The sequence below is a fragment of the Elephantulus edwardii genome, unplaced genomic scaffold (assembly GCF_000299155.1).
Source record: "Elephantulus edwardii isolate Elephantulus edwardi_28Jun2011 unplaced genomic scaffold, EleEdw1.0 scaffold00128, whole genome shotgun sequence".
NCBI classification, from domain to species: domain Eukaryota; kingdom Metazoa; phylum Chordata; class Mammalia; order Macroscelidea; family Macroscelididae; genus Elephantulus; species Elephantulus edwardii.
The window spans coordinates 2918622-2940113 of NW_006399878.1; the positions used below are offsets into that span (position 1 = coordinate 2918622).

Genomic DNA, 21492 nt, shown 5'->3' on the forward strand with positions numbered 1-21492 from the left:
AAACATGATGTCCCTCTCCAAGGACCAGTCCCTCCTTGCAACATGCCCAAAGTATGTCAGACGAAGCTTCAAAATCCTTGACTCCAAGGAGCATTCCAGTTTCACCCTCTCTAGGACAAACCTGTTTGAAATTTCAGTTTCTTTAAAATGGTCCATGTAATATGCATAGTATCACAACTGATATAGAACTGCTTTTATTTAACTTGAGACAAAAAAAAAAAACAATACCTATCAACAATTTTCTTTTAAAACATTTGAAATGCTGCCACTGCATTATAAGACAGACTTGGACATAAGTGAGACAGTATTCACGGAATTAACATAACAAGTTGAATATTAAAGTATGCAAACATTTTTTTAAATACTTCTCAGAACTTGCTTTTGACACAAGACATTGTGCTGCCAAATTAACTCAGGATGCCTAATTCAAACTACAGCTCAACTTAATTGCTGCTGAATTGGACCAACTTATAGCTGACCCTCTCCACTGGGTCTCCTAAGACTGTAAACTGTACAGGAAGGAACTCTGGTGGTCTAGTGGGTAAGGAGTTGAGCTACCATCTCAAAAGGCACGTGGTTTGAATTCACCAACGACTTCTTGGGAGAAAGATGGGTAGTCTCCTCCTGTGTAATTTACAGCCTCTGAAAACCAAGTGGAGGGTCAGCTATTAGTCAATTCTGACTTGACGATAATGAGTAATAAATTACGCAGGAGATGGTCCACTTTTCTTCTGTGGAGCAGCTGATGGATTTGAACTGCCAGAGATGAGCTTTTTTAGTTAGTGCACCTCTCTAATGACTATGCCACCAGAGTAGTTCAAACTGCATATAATGCTTTTTGCTATGTATATTTTAAACAAATGCAAAATGAGGTTTTAGAATGTAAACTCCCATTTCCTGTGCAGAGCCTAGTTTTTCTGTTGCAGCCTGGCTAACTTTTAACTTTGAAACCCTCTTTGTAGAATTTTCTAGTATTTCCAGCAGAATTTCTTTTTATTCTGAAATGCTGAGTAGTACCTTATGAGTAATAGCTGGGTGTGGCATTAGGGAAAGTGATAAAAAGTCTTCTTCTTTTCCAGTTCCAGAAAAAGCCCCAGGTGTTCCTGGTAAGGGAATGAGTTTATTTTCATAATTTTCTTCTTATTATTCTTCCAAGATGTTCTCATTAGAGTGTCTTCTTCCTGGTTAATACTTCTCAACATGCCTCATCTTTTATCTGATTCAGCAGAACTGCTTTGATATCACTGTAAACACTGTTCTCTTTGCTTCTAGACTTCAGAATTGATTCACAAGGAGAATATTCTCCATTCATAATATCGACAAAGACTCTATAAATGTCAGCAGGTGTCCTGATTGTAGACAACTCATAGGGTTACAATGCATCGCAGGCGACTCTACAAACAATAACAATAACATACTTTGACAGGTTTGGAAGCAGGAGGAGTGGCATCCACTTCCTAAACAACATGCCCCCGGAAACTCTATGAACTTTGATAAATGTCGATGTTTGTAGAGGGGCTTTAGATCTTTTGTTCATAGGGTCACTGTGAGTTATACTCAACTTGAAAGTAGTCAACAACAGCAACAACAACGTGGGCAGAATTACTACTGCTAGAACTATTCTTTCATTTATATTTGGGCACTTCTTTCATTTCACCAATTTTAAAGTGGTATATTTTTCGGTCTTTATTTGGACTCTCTTAGGTTCAACTCAGCTCATTGCTTTCATGTCAGAATCCACTCATAGCTGACTCTCCAGTATGTTTTCGGAGGCTGTATAGCAGACAAGAAGAAATTGCCCATCTTTCTCCTGGCATGGAGCTAATGGGGAATTGGAATCTTTGGGTTAGCAGTGGAAGGTTAGCAACTAAAACTCCCTAAGGAATATACCACCAGAGCTGCCTTAACCCGCTACAGGACAAGAGACATATATAGTTGGTATGTAATTCTTTCTAACTATTGTTGTTGTTGTTATGTACTATCAAGTCACCTGTAATTCACAGTGACCCTACGTATGATAGGTCTGAAGCCTGCCCTGTCGTGAGCCAGTCTCACTGTCTCCAACATACCTACCCCCTTTACCCCAGTTACTGTATCAATCCATCTCATTCAAGGCCTTCCTCTCCGTACTGTCCCTCCACCCTTCCAAGCATGATGTCCCTCTCCAAGGACTAGTTTCTCCTGGCCATGTGCCCAAAGTATGTGAGACAAAGTTTCAAAACCCTTGCCTCCAAGGAGGAACTTGGTTTCACTCTTTCCAAAATAAACCTGTTTGTTCTCCTGGTGGTCCATGAGATGTTCAGTGCTCTTCTCTAGACATCAATTCTTCTGTCAGCCTTAGTCACTGTCCAGCTCTCTGATGCATAGCAAGTAATTGCAAAGACCAAGGCCTGGATCAGGTATCCCTTGGTCTCTAGACTGACATCATTGCTCTTTAGCACTTTGGAAAGGTCCCAGACAGCCAGCTTCCCCAGTGTAATTTGTCTTTTGACTCCTGACTGCTGTTGCCAGCAGTATTGATTGTGGACCAGAGCAAGCTGAAATTGTTAACAACTTCAATTTCTTTTCCATCTATCATGGTGCTTCTTATTCACCCAGTGGTGAAAATCTTTACCTTCTTGGTGTTGATCTTCAGTTCATATTGAAGAGCATAGTCTTTGACTTTTTGCAGCAGATGCTTCAGGTCCTCTTCAGTTTTGACAAGGTTGTGTCATCGGCACCCTGTTTTCATTATCATTATAATCTTCATTTCGGTGGAGAGAACTTGAACTATTCACTGAATAATTCACTTGGCCACTAGGTAGTTCAGAATACTTAAAACAACTGTGTGTTAGAAGAAAGTCTTCCTATATCTGCCTGGGTGGCAGTTATGGTTTCTTTGGAGTATATGCCCAGTCGTGGAATTGTTCAGCAAAGAGTTGGAAACAAACTAAATGTCCATCAACAAACGAATGGATAGAGAAGCTGTGGTATATTCACACAATGGAGCACTACAGTGCATTGAAAAACAAGGAACTCATGAAATATTATTCAAAATGGGTGACTTTGGAAGACATTATGCTGTGAGTGAAGTATCTGTCACAAAAGGACAAATCTGCATGGTGCCACTGCTGTAAAGCAGGACTGACATCAGGGTTCGGGAGAGACTGAGAAAGATGGGATAAATTAGGTATACTGCATTGAAACAGATGAGAGAGAGAACTGTTTAAAAGGTATATATGATTAGGTATTATTGTCATGACAGGAGTCCAGAATAAAGGCTGCACAATGGAGTGGACTTGTGGTTAGGGATTGTATAACAATGAAAGAATTTTTCTTTTCCTTTTCAAAGAGAAGAGCGAACTTGGTGGGGAATGGGGGGAGATTGAGCAGGGAGAAGAGTGCAACAATGAATGAATGGAAATCCAAAGTCTCTATAAACTTTCATTAAAATTATATCATTCAAAAGGGGGGGAAAGAAAGTCTGTAACTTGATACATCATGTTCACATTTGTGTTTTGATCATTTTTTTCTCATCAGAAGTTCTATCTTCCCTATTTGCAAATACGGGTTACGTTTATTGAAGTCACCCCAAAATTTTCTCTCTCTGGTTTTCAAGTTGAACCCGCAGCTCCTTTTAAGCAAGCAGAATGCTTCAGTTTTACATCGTTTGCAGAATCTGCTTAAATTTTTTCACTTTTTTTTTAGTTTAGAGTGAGTTTTATGAGGAATTCAGTCTTTTATTTTAAATTCAGAGTCACTTTTAATCCCTTATGTCAACAGTATCACTTGTAGCTTTGCTCATTTTCTGCCAGTCTTCTGTGCAGAGATTTAATCTCTGGATTAAAATCTTTTCATCACTTTTTTAGAAAATCATCTGTTGTTTTTCTTATATCTTTTCCTGTGCCACATGGAGCTTCATCGACCATGGGGTGCGCGCCCCCAAGGAAAGGCCCAGACTTGGAGGAGCCAGCAGTAAAAAAAGGGCCTCCATATCAGGACTCAGGGACAGGACTAAGCAACTAGTAGGCCTAGCTAGAGTGACCAAACACCCGAGTCCTAAGCTAGAGTTGATGGAAACATGATAGTCTGGAGAACCAGCGCCTGCACGTTTGCGCTCCTCCCCTGCGCAGCCCTGACTGAGGCGGCCGCGCCTGCGCACTGTATTGCTGCAGCAGCAGCTGTTGTTCCTGTGCCTTTGCGCTCTTGTGACATGCATGCGGCCACCTGCTGCCACCGCCCACAGGGCGCCAAGCAGCAGGTTTATATATTGAACACCAGCAACATGCCAGTGCTATTGCCAGTACTGACTTCTGCAAGACCTACTAATTCCTAAAGTTTTGTGTCATGAGTGTGTTCAATCTACTCTGAGATATAATTGCTGCCATGTGTGTTTGGTTGGGTTTTTTAAATTATGTGTGTGTGTGTGTGTGTGTGTGTGTGTGGTTTTTAAAGCTGAGAATAAGAGGGAGATGTTTATCTGTCTTAGCAAAAGCAGGAGCTCCCTGTCTTGCAGCCCAGCTGAACCAAGTTTCCAGTCGTTGTAGAGGTAGTGACCCTTACATTCGTTGTTTTGTACTTTTCTCTTAGACAATGGACGCAGGCAGTCCTCATCATAATAATTTGTATGAACTTTAGAGACTTGGCTCTTTTTTTAATGGTGGCTTTCTCTCATGTCCTTTATCCCATCTTCCAGAGTGACAGAGGTGGGTTGAAACGGACCTGTTGTTGGTGTGTGCTCTTGAGTCAGAACTGACTCATAATTGACCCGACCCTCCAACAGGTTTCAGAGGAAGTAAATTGCTCGGGAGGAAACTGCACATTTTTCTCCCAGCTGAGCAGCTGGTGGATTTGAGCTTAATACGTTTGGACTGTCGACTTACCACTAAGCCCTAGGACATTTATTTCCTCTATTGCTACAGATACCAAAGGATGTTTGTGGTATGTCTAGGAGGACGCCTTACTTCTGAGAAAGGAGTGCAGGAAACTGCCATCTGAAATAATCTTATTGAAAATAGATTGACTAGCAGATAAAAATTAAAATGTGTTGAATACCACCAACAGCATATTACTGGTGTTGCTGGTACTAATACTTCTGTAAGACCTAGTGGCTTAAAAAGTTCTTCTTTGCCATGGGTCTCCTTTCAACTCTATAGTATTTCTGGCATGATTTTTTTTCCTTTAAAGCAGAGAATACCAGAAAGAGGTTTGTTTACCTATGTTTTGTTAACTATGTAAATATATTTAACTATGTTATTTTTAACTTATATAGATAACATTTCAAATAATGGGAATTCCTCAAGACTATTTGTGTTCATAAGGAACCTGTACATGACCAAGAAGCGGTCATTCAAACAGAACAAAGAGGTGTGGAATGGTTTAAAAGAAAGGTATGGATCAGGATTGTGTCCTATCACTGTACTTAATTCAGTTTTAATGCTAAGCAAATAATCAGGAAAGCTGGACTATATGAAGAAGAATTCAGCATCAAGTTTAGAAAAAGACTGGTTAGCAACCTGCAGTATGTGTATGGCACGAACTTACTTCCATAAAACAAAGAAGACCTGATCTATGGATTGGTAAATATCAAAGAGTACAGCCTTCAGTATAGATTACACCTCAGTATAATGGAAAAAAACCCTCCCAAAAGTGGAGCAATAGGTAACATCATAATACATGGAGAAAATGTTGAGGGTGTCAGATATTTCATTTCATAATCACTTCCCACTGAAGTAGCAGTCAAGAAATCAAATGATGTATTACATTGGGAAAACCTTCAAAAGATTTCTCTAAAATCTTAAGAAATAAAGAATAAGGTCACTCTCATGACTAATAAACATCTGGCTTATGCATTCTTTTCAGTCACTTCACCTGCAAGTGAAAACTGTTGTTGTTGTTATGTGCCATCGAGTTATTTGCGACTCATAGCGACCCTATGTACAACAGCCCTAAACCCTGCTCTATCCTGTGCCAATTGCATTGCCTCTGACACACCCATCCCGATTACCCCAGTCATGGAATCAATCCACCTCATAGAGGGTCTTCCCCTCCTGCGCTGTCCCTCTACCCTACCAAGCATGATGTCCCTCTCCAAGGACCTGTCTCTCCTTACAACATCTCCAAAGTATGTCAGACGAAGCCCCAGAATCCTTGCCTCCAAGGAGTAGCCTGGTTTAACCCTCTCCAGGATGAATCTGTTTGTTTTCCTGACAGTCCATGGTACATTCAATACTCTTCTCCAGCACCACAGCACAAAGGCATCAATTCTCCTTCTATCCTCCCTAGTCCTGTCCAACTCTCTGATGCATAACAAGCGATAGCAAAAACCATGGCCGGTATCAGGCGCACCTTAGTCTCCAGAGAGACACCGTTGCTCTTGAGTACTTTAGAGAGGTCCCTAACAGCAGACTTTTCCATCGCAATATGTTTTTTTATTTCCTGGCTGTTGCTACCAAGAGTGTTAACCATGGAGCCAAGCAAACTGAAGCTGTGAACAATCTCAATCTCTTCGCCATCCATCCTGATGCTACCGAGTGGTCCAGTGGTGAGACTCTTTGTCTTCTTGACATTGAGCCTCAGTCCATACTGAAGGCCGAAGTCCTTGACCCTCTGCAGTAAGTGCATGAGGTCCTCCTCAGTTTCAGCAAGCAGGGTTGTGTCATATCAATAAGGAATTGATGCATTTGAATTATGGTATTAGTGAAGAATATTGATATGCCAGGAACTACCAGAAAAAGAAAGAAAGCTATCTGAGAAGTGCATCCAGAAAGCTCCATGGAGACAATAGTAAAACTTAGTCTCATGTACTTTTGATACGTTACCAAGAGGGACCATCCCTGGAGAAAGACATCATCATGCCTCATAAAGCACAGCGTCAGGGACCCACAATGAGATTAATTGATGCCCTATTTGCATCAATCCAGCATACCTATTATATTGCGCTTGGCATGAAACTGACTTGATGACATTTAACAACAGGAACATGATTTTAGGGATTAGAAATCCAAAGTACTCAGTGTAACTTAGGCTCTTCAAAGGTCATAACTGGTAAATCAGAGGCAGGTTCTCAAGATCATCCCAATGCACCAGGATTTCCACTGCAAAAATCAAAGCCAGGGATGCAAGAAAAAGGAAATGAATGTCTTACCACTAACAAAAGAAAACCACATGCCTAAGAAGCAAGTACAATTCTTTTAAATTGTGTGGTAATATGTGGTACAGTAGGCCATCAGTCCACAATGAGAACATCACAGGAAGCTTCCTGAAGGAGGTAGAACTTGGATTGAGCTTTGAAGAATGAATAAGATTTGGAAAGTTGGAGGGAAAATGTTAGATTGAATTGTGATCTGCCCTCCCCTCAAAAACACAGTTGTAAATCTTATACTGTACACCTATTGCTGTGATCCTGTCTAATTATGAGAAGGAACAGTGCAGAAGGCTAAAGGTGATTTTATAAAATCAGGTTCAACCTTTCTTAAGCTGAAGGAACTAAAGAAGAAATTCAAGCCACTAGTTGCAATAGTTAAGGATGCTGTGGGCAGAATATTAAATGATTCAGGAAGCATTAAAAGATTATGGAAGGAGTATACAGAGTCAAATTGTACCACAAAGAATTGGCTGACACAGAAGAATTTCAAGAAACAACATATGGACAAGAGGCAATGGTGATGAAGGAGGAAGTTCATACTGCTCTGAAGGACTTGGCAAAAAATAAAGCCCCAGGAATCAGGAATTGGTGGAATACCAATTGATGTATTTCAACAAACAGATGCTGCCCTGGATGTGCTCACCAAATTATGCCAAGAAATCTGGAGGACAGCTACTTGGCCTATGAATTGGAAGAGTTCCATAATTTTATTCCCATTCCAAAAAAAAGGTTATCTGAAAAAGTGGAAATTATTGAACAATATCACTAATATCACACACCAACAAAATCCTGCTGAAGATTATCCAGAAAGGACTGCAACAGCTCATTGACCAAGAACTACCAGAAATACAAACTGGATTTAGAAGAGGTTGTGGAGACTAAGAAAGAAGAGTTAAATAATGTGTACTGCATTGAAACAGATGAGGGAGAAAACTGTTTAAAAGGTATATGTGATTAGGTATTTTTGTCATGGCAGGAGTCCAGAGCCAAGGCTGCATAGTGGAGTGAACCTGGGGGGAGGGATTGTAAAACAATGAAAGAATTTTTCTTTTACTTTTCCAAGAGAGTAGTGTCATGGGGTTGTGGGGGGGAGGGTTGGGAAGGGAGAAAAGTGCAACAATGAATGAATGGAAATCCAAAGTCTCTGTAAATGTTCATTGAAATGAATAATAAATTTTTTTTTTAAAAAAGAGGTTGTGGCACTAGAGACATTATTGCCAATATCAGATGGATCTTGGCAGCAAGGAAAGAGTACCAGAAGAATGTCTGTGTTTCTTTGAATATGCAAAGGCATTTGACTATGTGGATTACAACAAATTGTGGCTAACCTTGAGGAAAATGGGAATCCCAGAATGCTTAATTGTGCTTATGCAAAACTTATACTTGGACCAGGAAGCAATCCTCAGAACAGAGCAGAGACACACTGCGTAGTTCAAAATCAGGAAAGGAGTGCATCAGGGATACATCGTGTCTCCATACCTTTTCAATCTGTATGCAGAACAGATCATTCAGGAAGTGGGGCTTTATGAGGAGGAATGTGGCATCAAGATTGGAAGAAGACTCATCAACAAACTATGATATGCAGATGACACAGCCTTGAATGCTGAAACTGAGGAGGACCTGAAGCACTTGCTGCAGAAGGTCAAGGACTGTAGTCTTAATATGGATTGAAGCTCAACATCAAGAAGACAAAGATTCTCACCACTGGGCCAACTGGCATCACCATATTAGATGGAGAAGAGATTGAGGTTGTTAACAATTACAGCTTGCTTGTAACACTAACAGTCAGGAAGTCAAAAGACTAATTGCATTGGGAAAATCTGCTGTCATGGACTTCTCCAGAGTGCTGAGGAGCAACGAAGTCCATCTAGATACAAAGGTGCACCTAATCCAGTCCATGGTCTTCTTAATTACTTGTTATGCTTCAGAGAGTTGGACAGTGACTAAGGATGACAGAAGAATCAATGCCTTTGAGTTGTGGTGCTGGAAAAGAGTCTTGAACATACCATGGACTTCCAAAAAAACAAATAGGTCTGTCTTGGAGAGGGTAGAACCAAGTTTTTCCTAGGAGGCTAGGATTTTGAAGCTCTGTCACATACTTTGGGCACATGACCAGAAGGAACCAATCCTTGGAGAAAGACATCATGCTTGGAGGGACAGTGCAGGAGAGGAAGCCCCTGGATGAGATGGATTGATACAGTAACTGAGGCAATAGGGGTTGATGTGTCAGAATTAGTGAGACTGGCTCAGGAAAGGGCAGGGTTCAGAGTCTCTATACATATGGGTCACAGGCGACTCAATGGCACATACCAACAACAACAACAACAATATGCTTATTACTTCTGGTTTCTAGAAATAAATTTTTTCAGTAGCTTCAGAGAATTTAAGTATGCAACCTATATTCGTGATAAATGGTATTTCTTGGGGCATACCTGAAAGCATCAGGATACTGCTTTAAAGTCCTCTTGCGTTTTTTTTTCTGGCAGGTTTGTGACTCTTACCCTACTGAACTGTACGTTCCCAAATCAGCCACAGCACACATCATTGTGGGGAGTTCCAAATTCCGGAGCAGACGGCGATTTCCTGCCCTTTCCTACTACTACAAAGATAACCATGTAAGTCTCAAAAACATGCTTTTGTTTCCTGCTTTGCTTTCCTCATTTTATCGTAAATAGGCATTTTCTGATGTGTGTGTGTGTGTGTGTGTGTGTGTGTGTGAAGGCACTGTATATGGTATGATATATACTTGTGCTTAAATCCTTATCCTATAGACGTTGATTTTTTTAAATTTATTTATTGCAGATGGTTCTGTCAGTGTTTACTCTGACAGAACTGGAGATTAGGAGATCTTTTGGAGTGTTTAATTTAGAGAAGCCCTGCAGGTCCAAGGAACATTATTTTCTTATTCCTTTAAAAAAAAAAAAACCAAAACACAACAACAACAACTTTTAATATATTTTATTGACTCAGAAGCCAAACATGACAGCATTTGGTCGCTTGAGAAAGTCACCTCATTGACAACAGTACATCACAGTGCTGTTGAATGATCCCAGTCATAGGATTTGAGGGTGGAAAGGGCATTTATTAGAAAGGGTTCCGTCAAACACCACAGATGGAGGAAGGGGTGATTGTGGGATTCTGGCGTGCGCTGGATGGCTGTTGAGAGCTGATCCACGAGAGCAGGTGGACTGGTAAGTTAGCGGCAAGGCAGGGGAAGAGAGTGAGAGCAGCATGCTCTCCAGTTCCATGATTCCAGTCAACTTGATTTGCTGAGACACTAGACCCAAGAATACATGCTGTCTCTCTTTCAGATGTAGAGACGATTGATCTCGGGTGTAGGGAAAGAGGTTCAGTAGTAGGTAGAGTCTCCCTACTCCGAGCTATAGGACAGCTGAACAGTTCGATTTCCTACATTCTTAGGCTGGCGGTCCATAAAGTTCTGATATAAAATCTGAGGTTTTAGGGTATTAGCTTTAAAAAAATATTGTCATCAGTTCAGAGTAAGTGAAAATCTGATTCTGTAGAAATTATAATATTGTACTTCCTTATTTATACCCATACCCTCTAATCAGCATTATTTTATATTCATTTTCCCCTTTACTTACACTTTTTAAAACTTACACTCGCGTGGAAAAGAAACCACCTCATTACAATAACACTGCTGCTCTTCCAAACACCCCCTCTTGTGCCCCTGACCACCCCTCCCCTCTTTCCAGCACTTAAGAGCAGGCAACATGCTGTGGGCTGATGAGCAATCCTGCAGTGCAGTCTACCCTGGCCTTCTGTTATGAGGATGTGGCTTTGGAGAAGGCTGGGGGGATGCTGGCAAATTAGAGGGATGGTCTGAGTATGGGAGGAACAACAGTCGGATTTTCAAGGCCTTCTTATTAACATCTGATCAGCAGATCCAAGATTCCCCACTGTTACTATCCTTCATGGCTTCCTTAGAGGGGTTGACCTCCTCATGGTAGGAGTGGCCACTCAGGGTAAATCAGCCTTCCTGTGATTCTCTGGATGAGCAGAGAATCCGGGATACTGAATTCAATCACAGTGTCAAGCTTCTCTTTCCTCTTCTTTATGAGGTCATTGAGCATTTCTGCCTGCCTCACGGTCCGAGGGAATCCGTCTAAAAGAAAACCATTCTTGCATGAAGCAGTCTTCAAATTCTTCTCAATGAGTTCTACCACCATTTCATTGCTTACCAGTTTTCCAGCATCCGTGGTTGCCTTCAGCTTTTTCCCTACCTTGGAGCCAGAAGCTACCAAGGCCCTAAACATATCCCTAGAAGCCAAATGGCAGACATAGAAGTTTTTGGCCAATTTGGGTGCATGGGTACCCTTGCCGGCCCCGGGGAGCCTCAACGGCCCAGATGTCTTTAGGATATACTTGGGCCAGTTCATCCCATAGAACACTGGGATCCATGTCTGCCCTTTTTTTGTTTTGTTTTAATGGCACATTCTTTTAAGTAGTATACATGTAATAAATCTTGTGGAGAGTAAATTTTAGTGTTTAGGAAAAGCACTGAAATTCTGAAATCACATGGTTCAAATCCACCAGCTGCTCTGTGGGAGAAGGATGAACTTTCTCCTCCCATGCAATTAAATGCCTCTGAAAATCCACAGGAGGGTCAGATGTGGGTAAGTTCTTACTGTACAACACATAACAGTAACAACTACTAACAGTGAACTTAAGTAGCATTGGCTTAAACAGCCTAGAAATTTATTTCCTTTCACATAGAGGACAAAGGGGATCCAAGGCTGATATCCAACTTGGCTCTACTCAGCTTTCAGGGATCCAGGATCCTTCCACCTTTCTGCTCTGTGTTCCTTTGGGTTGACCCTCATTCACATGGTACAAGAGGTGACTTAATATTATCTCTATATTCAGGACATTAGTTGAAAAGGAGCTAGTAGGGTGCTCCCAAATTTTTAAGGAGGGCTCTCAGAAACTTCCAGTTCTGTTCATGTCCTGTTGGTCAGAACTTGGCCACAGCAGAGTAGAAAATACAATCTTATAGTTAACCATGAAAACAGCTAAAAAAATCAAGGCTTTGTTTCTCTAGAGGAAAGGAACACAAATTTTGGGGATGTGCTTACATGGTTTTAGCAAGATGAAAAATTTCATTTTCAAATTATGCAGTACAGTTTTGGTTTAAAGTCAAGGGAGATAAAGAACAATTGAGACAAGACAGTTGTACATGTGGGTTGGAGTCCGCCTGATACAGGCCATGGTTTTTTCAATCACTTGTTATGCATCAGAGAGTTGGACAATGACTAGGGAGGATAGAAGGAGAATTGACGCCTTTGAGCTGTGGTGCTGGAGAAGAGTATTGAATGTACTATGGACTGCCAAGAAAACAAACAGATTCATCGTAGAGAGGATTAAACCAGGCTGCTCCTTGGAGGCAAGGATTCTGGGGCTTCGTCTGACATACTTTGGACATGTTGTAAGGAGAGACAGGTCTTTGGAGAGGGACATCATGTTGGGTAGAGTAGAGGGACAGCGCAGGAGGGGAAGACCCTCTATGAGGTGGACTGATTTAGTGACTGGGGTAATCGGGATGGGTGTGTCAGAAGCAATGAGATTGGCACAGGATAGAGTACGGTTTAGGGCTGTTGTACATAGGGTCGCTATGAGTTGAAAGTGACTCGATGGCACATAACAATAACAACAACATGCATTTGCCTATTCTGTACATTTCATATAACTGGGCTCACTATATTGTGTCCAATTTTTTCATTAAGTATAATGTTTTCAAGTTCTTTGTTGTAGCATATGTCAGAACTTCACTTCTCAAAATATGTTTAGAAGCTTCCTCTTAGAATCTGATGGAGCCACTGCTCTACCTCTTGGCTGTTGTTGTTATGTGCCGTCGAGTTGTTTGTGACTCATAGCGACCCTATGTACAACAGCCCTAAACTGTACTCTATCCTGTGCCAATCTCATTGCCTCTGACACACCCATCTGAATTACCCCAGTCACTGAATCAATCCAACTCATAGAGGGCCTTCCCCTCCTACACTGTCCCTACACCCTCCCAAGCATGATGTCCCTCTCCAAGGATCTGTCCTTCCTTACAACATCTCCAAAGTATGTCACATGAAGCCCCAGAATCCTTGCCTCCAAGGAGTAGCCTGGTTTAACCCTCTCCAGGATGAATCTGTTTGTTTTCTTGGCAGTCTGTGGTACCTTCAATACTCTGCTCCAGCACCACAGCTCAAAGGCGTCAATTCTCCTTCTATCCTCCCTAGTCATTGTCCAACTCTCTGAGGCATAGCAAGTGATTGAAAAGACCATATCCTGTATCAGACGCACCTTAGTCTCCAGAGACACACTGTTGCTCTTGAGTACGTTAGAGAGGTCCCTAACAGCTGACTTTCCCATCACAATATGTTTTTATGCAAATACATAGAGAAGAATTTTATTTTTAGTTACCAGGAGCTAATAGTTAAGGAGATAGCAGGATATAGCTTAAAAATATTAAGTTACTATTTAAGGTAAAGAAAAACTTTTAAAATTATTATATTAAGAACTTTTTAAAACTTTTAAAATATGTTGTTGGGAGCCATCGAATCAGCTCTGACTCATAGTGACTCATGTTGTTGTTGTTGTTAAGTGCTGTCGAGTCTTAGACGACTCATAACAACCCAGTGAACCAAAGTTCTCAACACTTGCGTGACTTTCATCCTTTCTCCAGGTCCATAGAGTTTTCAGAGATAAGCTATTTATGGAAGTGGATGCCACTCCTGCTTCCAAGCTTGTTTTAATTGGGGAGCTCCACCAACAGTGTCCGCTATGGGTAACCATTGTCACATTTGACATATCAGTGTCGCAGTGTTCAGCTTTACAGCAACCACGAGTTACCTCTGTACAGCAAGTAGACATACCAGGGCTGTACAACCTAGAAGAATGTTTGACTAAGAACAATTAAAAAACAGGCCTCAGGACTGCGGATTAGTCACCCGTCTTTGGCTTGGTAGCCTCACTTTCTGTCCACTAGGTCAGCTGGTCTCTTTCTTTGTTGCTAAGTGCCATCGAGTAGTAGATGACTCATAGCGATCCTATGAAAGAAAGTCCTCAACACTTGTGTGGCTTTCTTCCTTTCTTCAGGTTCATAGGGTTTCCAGAGGCAAGGTATTTATGGAAGTGGATGCCACTCCTGCTTTCAAGCTTGTTTTACTTGGGGAGCTCCACCAACAGTGTCCACCATGGGTAACCATTATCGCATTTGACACATCTGTGTCACAGTGACTCATACGTAATAATAATTGTTGTTATTGTTGATTGCCATTGAGTCGAGCATGACTCATAGCAACCCTATGAACAAAAGGCCTGAAGCCTTTCTATAACTAGTGACATTTATCAAACTTCATAGAGTTTCCAGAGGCGTGTTGTTTAGGAAGTAGATGCCACTCCTGCTTCCAAACTAATAATAATAATAATAATAATAATAATACATGCTACTCTTTATAATATTCATATGTTGTATATAATATTAATAAATACGGCACATGTATTAGTTATTCATTCACATTTTAGTTATTCATTTATCTATTGATAGACACTTGGTCTTTTCCTAACTTTTGGTTATTGTGAGAACTCGGGTGACATCGTTCATAGGGAATTGGACTGATATCTAAAAGCAATACCTCTCTGATTGTTCAAATCCACAAAAAGCTCCACAAGAGGAAGATGGGTAATCTGGTCCTGTAGAGCTTCCAAACACCTGCTGGAGGGTCAGCTATGAGTTGTCTCTGAGTCAACACAATATTGTACACAATGCTACAGTACACATTGATGTACTTGTATCTGAATCCCTGCTTTTAGTTCGTTGGGGTATATACTTAGGAACATTATTGCTGAATCTCAAGGTTTAGCTGTTTAACTCATTGAGGAACTGTCAAACTGCTTTCCTTGTGGTTGGTGGAAATTATTTTTAAATATTTCAACCTGTCCTCCCCATCCCCTTTCTCTGAACATTTTGCTAGAGGCTATGGTATTGCAATAAAAAACCTTAAACTTAAAACATATTTTGAGCAATGCCAGTTTCACCAGGGTCAGTCTGTAGTCTTCGTGTTGTCTAATTTGAAGGAAAGTACTCACTTAGTGGTACCAACAAAACCACTGCTATCCAGTTAAGTCAGATTCGTAGTAACCCTTTAACAGATTTTTAAGGCTGTAAATCTTTGACTCTCCCAGAGTCATAAAGTGTATTTGAACCCTTGACCTTTCAGTTAGTAGCCAAAAAAGTACATACTCTGCTTCTCTGGATAGCATAGACATGCTGTCCACATAACTCCTAAGTGGCCTAAACCTTATTTATTAAAAGATGTATTATCTTTACTTATGCTCACTCTCTGCCTTAGTTCCATTCATCAGAGCTCCTGAAATGAAGTTTAAAGAAGAGTTTTATTAATGTCTTGTATTATTTTAAAACTATATAGAATTGGAGCATATGCTACATGTAAAGAAAGATGTGAACCTTCCCACATATTGCTTTTAAAAAAATTAGGAAAGATATGGGGATATAGAATTGCGTGGTATTTTACATGAAATTAGCAGGCCAGTAACATTTATGGCCTTTGTAGCATGAGTTGATAAAATAAGCAGAAGAATGGAGCCAAGAGAGGGGTGGAGGGTCTTTTTAATTGCTTTAGAGGTGGAAATGTGCAACATGCCTTAAAAGAAAGTTAGTAGACTAGTCTACTTTTTCTTTCTATTTTAATCTTCTGGCAGGAAAGGAATTTTTTTTTTTTAAATGGCCTTTGATCATTGAGTTATAAAGGCCTAATGTGTAGTGTCTCAGAATAAGATAGGATTTTTAACAGTTAGACCCCCGAGGCCTCAGAGCTGCTTCTCTCCACGCCTGCTCTCCAGGACTGTCCAAACATCTCCAGCAGTTCTAGTTCACTAGTGGCTCTGTGGAATAAAAATGGACTGTCTCCTCTCCTGTGATTTACAGCCTCTGAATACCCATTGGAGGGTCAGCTATTAATTGGTTCCAAATTGAGAGCAATGACTTTGGAATGAACTAACAAATCAGTTAATAGTTCAAAATAACTTATTTTCTTTATCTAAGAGTTAAAGTTAATTATGTTGGAGTTTCACCTTATAAGGTACAAAGTAAAAATATTTTTTTCTGAAAGTTTCTAAATAATCTAGTTGCTCCAGGAAAGTACTCTGTTCTTCCTGCTGCCATGAACTAATTTCTGGACTGTATTGGAATAATTAACACATTTGTGGGTTTTCAGCAGTGTTTAAATTTCAGTATCAAGGGTCATTATATAAATGCTTCTGATTTGATGAGAAGCCCTTTTATAAAGAGAAGGATTGTTATTGGTTGTACATTTTTGTGTTTAAATGAAAGACATGTGAAATATTAAAACAGTCTCTCATGCTGTCATCATTCATTAAAATCCAATAGTCAAATAAGAACTCTTCCATAGAAAGTAAATGGATAGGAATTTCAAAGGTTTCCTGACTTTTGAACTTTCTATTTTTCCCTTTTTTGATTGTAGATATTTAGACTAAGAGTATCTATTTCTATCCCAATAGAAATATTGCTTATGAATAAGACTACTACATTTTCAAGTTAAAATATCATTCCCTCTCTAGTGTTATTAAGATAGTCTATCAAAGACACATTTATCATTTTGTTGAAGGAATGACTTCACTAATGACCTTCCTCCTCTGCCAGAGCCTCTCTGTGGTCAGATTCTCTGGTCCCTCTCTCCTTCCCATTGATTTCACTTAGAATTTTCACCGCCAATAACTCAAGAATTAAACAGTCCTGGAGATAATCTACTGCCCCTTTCCTTTCTTCCCACTCACCGTGCACTGCCTTCCTGAATCTGAACCTAGCTGCAGACTTCTGCAGTTAGAGTAAGAGAAGCTTGAGATGTGCATCATCTCATGACCCTGAAGTCTTATTAAGGAGTCTGCTTTTATCATATATGAGTTCTATAGAGCCATCCAGGCTCCCTTTGGATTTAAAAATATAACTGTTTTGTATGGAGATCACAATAGTGGTGGTTATTGTGTGCATCAAGTCACCTATGACTCATAGCGACCATATGTACAACATCCCTAAACCTTGCTTTATCCTGTGCCAATCTTATTGTCTCTGACACACCTACCCCTGTTACCCATGTCACAAAATCAATCCATCTCATCCAGAGTCTTCCTTTCCTGTGCTGTCTCTCCACCCTCCCAAGTATGATATCCCTTTGCAAGGACTGGTCTCGCCTTGCAACATGTCCAAAGTATGTCAGATGAAGTTTCAGAATCCTTGCCTCCAAGGAGCAGCCTGGCTTCACCTTCTCTAATACAAATCTGTTTGTTCTTCTAGCAGTGTATGGTATATTCTGTACTCTTCTCCAGCACCACGGCTCAAAGGCATCAATTCTGCTTCTGTCATCCCTAATCATTATCCATCAAAGAAAAAAAACCTGCATGCGCGCGCGCGCGCGCGCGCACACACACACACACACACACACACACACACACACACACACACATCTACTACTCTTTAATTTATTCTGATGCATAGGGACCATATAGGAATGGAACAGAAATTCGCCATAGATTTTCTAAGGATATAATCTTTACAGAAGCAAACTGTATCTCTTGCCATTTGAATCCTGCAGTGAGCCTCAAGAGATAGATGGATGGTCCCCTCATGTGAGATTTGCAGCGGAAACCCAGGGGAGGGGCAGCTAAGGGTTGGAACTGACTTAATGGCAATGAAAGACATATAACACTACACACAATGTTATAACAAGTAAATTGCCCCTGTTATCATTCTCATGCCAACCCCTAAGGTCAAATAAAGATTAGATTTACAAAGAGTCATTATGACAGGAAATAATAATGAAAATTTAAAAAAAAGAGGTATCTAATTTATATCAGAACTGATTTACAACTAAATCACTGAACCAGAGCCTCCTCGTAAATTGGGCATTAGCCACGTGTAGTTTAATTTCTTGGCCACATGTTATTGTGTAACTTCATTGTAACTTGATCCCTCATTGATAACAAGTAGCTATCAAAAGAAATGAAGAGAATTAGTAGTGTTTGTTGCTCCCATCGGATTTCATTTCTCCTTTACTGAGTGATATGTGTACACTCTCAGACAGATTCTCACCGTTTAAATGTGCTCCCTTCCCCCATCTAACTTTTCTGATAAATTCTGGTACACTGCCTGGTGGGAGCTATCTTTCACTAATATTTCTTTATCCCAGATAAAGAGTCAGAAAAGCCAGGTCAGAATTGTTCTCTCTCAAATCAGAAATTCCCTCTGGGCTGACTGGCAGATCTAACCCCTTTCAAAGCCAGAAGAAACAGGACAGAAAGCCCCAGAGAAGCTCAGTAAACATGGTCTGGAGATTGGCTTTCCATCCACTGGACTCAGCTTGCCTTTTGCTTTTCCATCCCCAGTTAGCCTGTGTCTTGGTTCTGGACCTCGCTCCTCCCCTGCCAGAGCGTCTCTGTGGTCAGATTCTCTGGTCCCTCTCTCCTCCCCATTGCACTTGAAATATCACCGCCAACAACTCAAAAATTAAACATTCCTGGAGATATTCTACTGCCCCTTTCCTTTCTTCTTACTCACCATGCACTGCCTTCCTGAATCTGAACCTAGCTGCAGGCGTCAGTTTTGCCTGGACCATGTCATGTCAGTAACTGCCCCGCTGTACTAGCTGTTGTACTAGAACCCTACGATAGGTGTTCCCTTGTATGGTTCCTCATTCTCTGTTTCTCAGTACAGCCACCAAGCTCAACCCAGCAGAAGGATCTTATAAATTGAAATATCTTATAAATCTCTGCTTTCTCTAATGAAAAGTACCCAAATGCAAGTTCTCTGATAAATCTAGCTCAGTTTTTCTGCATTGGGCTTTAAGGACAGTTATACCACTGTGCTCAGGACTGGGTCCTCACTCTTCATGGAAAGAACTCTGCAGTGAAAGAACCTTAAAAAGGCTATGCTGTGATTGTTTGCTGTCAAAGTTTTCTCTGTTTAGGCTACCTAGAGTGCTCCCCTTCTCCACTGACTGGCCCCGTTTTTTGAGGCCTGTAATGCTGCCACCACCAGACTCAGACAAAGAATTTACAGGCTCTTCAAATTCTTTGAAAGAATCATTCATGTATTTTACTTGATGGTCTGAGTTTAATATAAAGGTGAAAATAAAACCTAATTCCTTTTTATTAAAAGACTGGCTCATCAAAGCGTTGTGTAGTAGCAGCAACATGTATTGTTGTTGCTTTTATTGTATACTGTCGAGTCGGAACTGACCCATAGCTGACCCATAGTGGGATTTCAGAGGTGGTAATCAGCACAGGAGATTGCCCATCCTTCTCCCACAGAGCAGCTGGTGATTAGAACTGTGTGCCTTCAGGATTGCAGCACAGATTCTTCTGCCACAAGAGGTTTACTCACCTATTAATAATAGAGGAAAATGTTTATTCTCTTGTAAACACCTCGCCCCTAACTTAATCACGGAATGGCTGGGCATATACTGAGGTACCGGTCCCACTGCTGGAACAGTAATGGTGGTGGTGGCACTTGTTGAATCAACATTCTTCTCATGGTGATTCCATGTATGAAGGGACAGAGATTGTCCAACCCTGCACCATCCTGATGAAGGGTTGTAGATTAAGCTGCTGAAATACACAGGGTGTTTAAAATATAACTAATTTTAGAAATTTTAAGTATTTTTATTATTTTTTTTCCGCCGAGAATATAATATATATATCAAAACACACCACTTCAACATATTCTACGCATTTTACTGGCATTGGTTACATTCTCTGAGCTGTGCAACCATTCTTACAATTTTTCAAAGTTGTTCCTCATTAACATAAATTCTCTAATATTTCAAGCTGTTATCAATTTATCATCATGGAAGTGCTTCAGAGTGTTAAGGACTGCAGCCTACAATATGGATTGAGGCTCAATGTCAAGAAGACAAAGATTCTCACCACTGGACCAATTGGCAGCATCAGGATGGATGGTGAAGAGATTGAGATTGTACACAGCTTTAGTTTGCTTGGCTCCATAGTCAACAGTCTTGGCACCGGCAGCCAGGAAATTAAAAGGTGCATTGCCATGGGAAAGTCTGCTGTTAGGGACCTCTCCAAAGTACTGAAGAGCAATGGTGTCTCTCTGGAGACTAAGGTGCGTGTAATACAGGCCATAGTCTTCGCAATCATTTGTTACGCATCAGAGAGTTGGACAATGACCAAGTAGGATAGAAGGAGAATTGATGCCTTTGAGCTGTGGTGCTGGAGAAGAGTATTGAGAATACCATGGACTGCTAGGAAAACAAACAGGTTTGTCCTGGAAAGGGTTAAACTGGGTGGCTTCTTGGAGGCAAGGATTCTGAGGCTCCGTCTAACATACTTTGGACATGTTGTGAGGAGAGACCGGTCCTTAGAGAGGGACATCATGCTTGGGAGGGTGGAGGGATGGCGAAGGAGAGGAAGGTCTTCTATGAGGTGGATTGATTCAGTGACTGGGATAATTGGGATGGGAGTGTCGGAGAGTGCATTTGGCACAGGACAGAGCAGAGTTTAGGGCTGTTGTACATAGGGTCACTATGAGTCGCAGGCGACTCGATGGCAGAGTCAGTTGATGACAGTGGGTGTTGTTTAGTGTTAAGGAGCTTTCAGGAGATACTTTTGCTTTGCCATTTAAAGATCATCTCAGTGCTCTAGTTTAAGGGTTCATTCATCCCTCATCACTCCAGGAAGTCCAGAGTCTATGAAAACATGGAATTTTCTTACTTTTTTCTAAAGGGGGATTGTTCTTGAGAATTTTTGCTCAAAATGTTCAATAATGGTAGTTGAATACCATCAAAGTTTTCTTGTCTCAAGGCAAAAGGAGGCAGCTGTTCATCATCAGAGCAACAAACCACATACTCTGCCCTCCTGCTTCGTCTTTCGCCTTAGGATTTTCACTGGGCAATTTCCATGAATAGATAGCTAAGCTTTTCTTCCTAGTTCGACTTAGTTTTCAGCACCTGAGATCTGTTCAGGATCACGGCAACACACAGGCCTCCACTGACAAATGAGTGGTGACGTCACAGTGTACTCAGAATTGCAGGATTGGAGGGCTGCAGACAAGAATGCAGTTGGACTCCAGTGACACGCCTTGTTTCTAAACACATTTGCATCAGGGTGGATTGTGCCCTTTCCCCTTACTTACATAACTGGGCAGCTATTTGGGCTTCAATCAAAATGAATGTCAATTTGTTGTTATGTGCCATCGAGTTGTTTGCGACTCATAGCGACCCTATGTACAAGAGTCCTAAACACCGTTCTATCCTGTGCCAACCTCGCTGTCTCAAACACATTCATTCCTACCACTCTAC

The 21492-nt window shown here is 40.9% G+C and overlaps 1 protein-coding gene and 1 pseudogene across 1 annotated transcript in view; one reads left to right on the plus strand and one right to left on the minus strand.

Moving 5' to 3' along the window:
* Window positions 1–21492, plus strand: part of MTMR7 (myotubularin related protein 7) — a 219195-nt gene that overhangs the window by 125448 nt on the left and 72255 nt on the right. Inside the window, exon 5 of the mRNA XM_006893550.1 lies at window positions 9613–9741. Within this exon, the coding sequence (XP_006893612.1) occupies window positions 9613–9741 (129 nt within the window). The remainder of the gene's footprint in view (window positions 1–9612; window positions 9742–21492) is intronic.
* Window positions 10896–11472, minus strand: LOC102861644 (annotated as a pseudogene).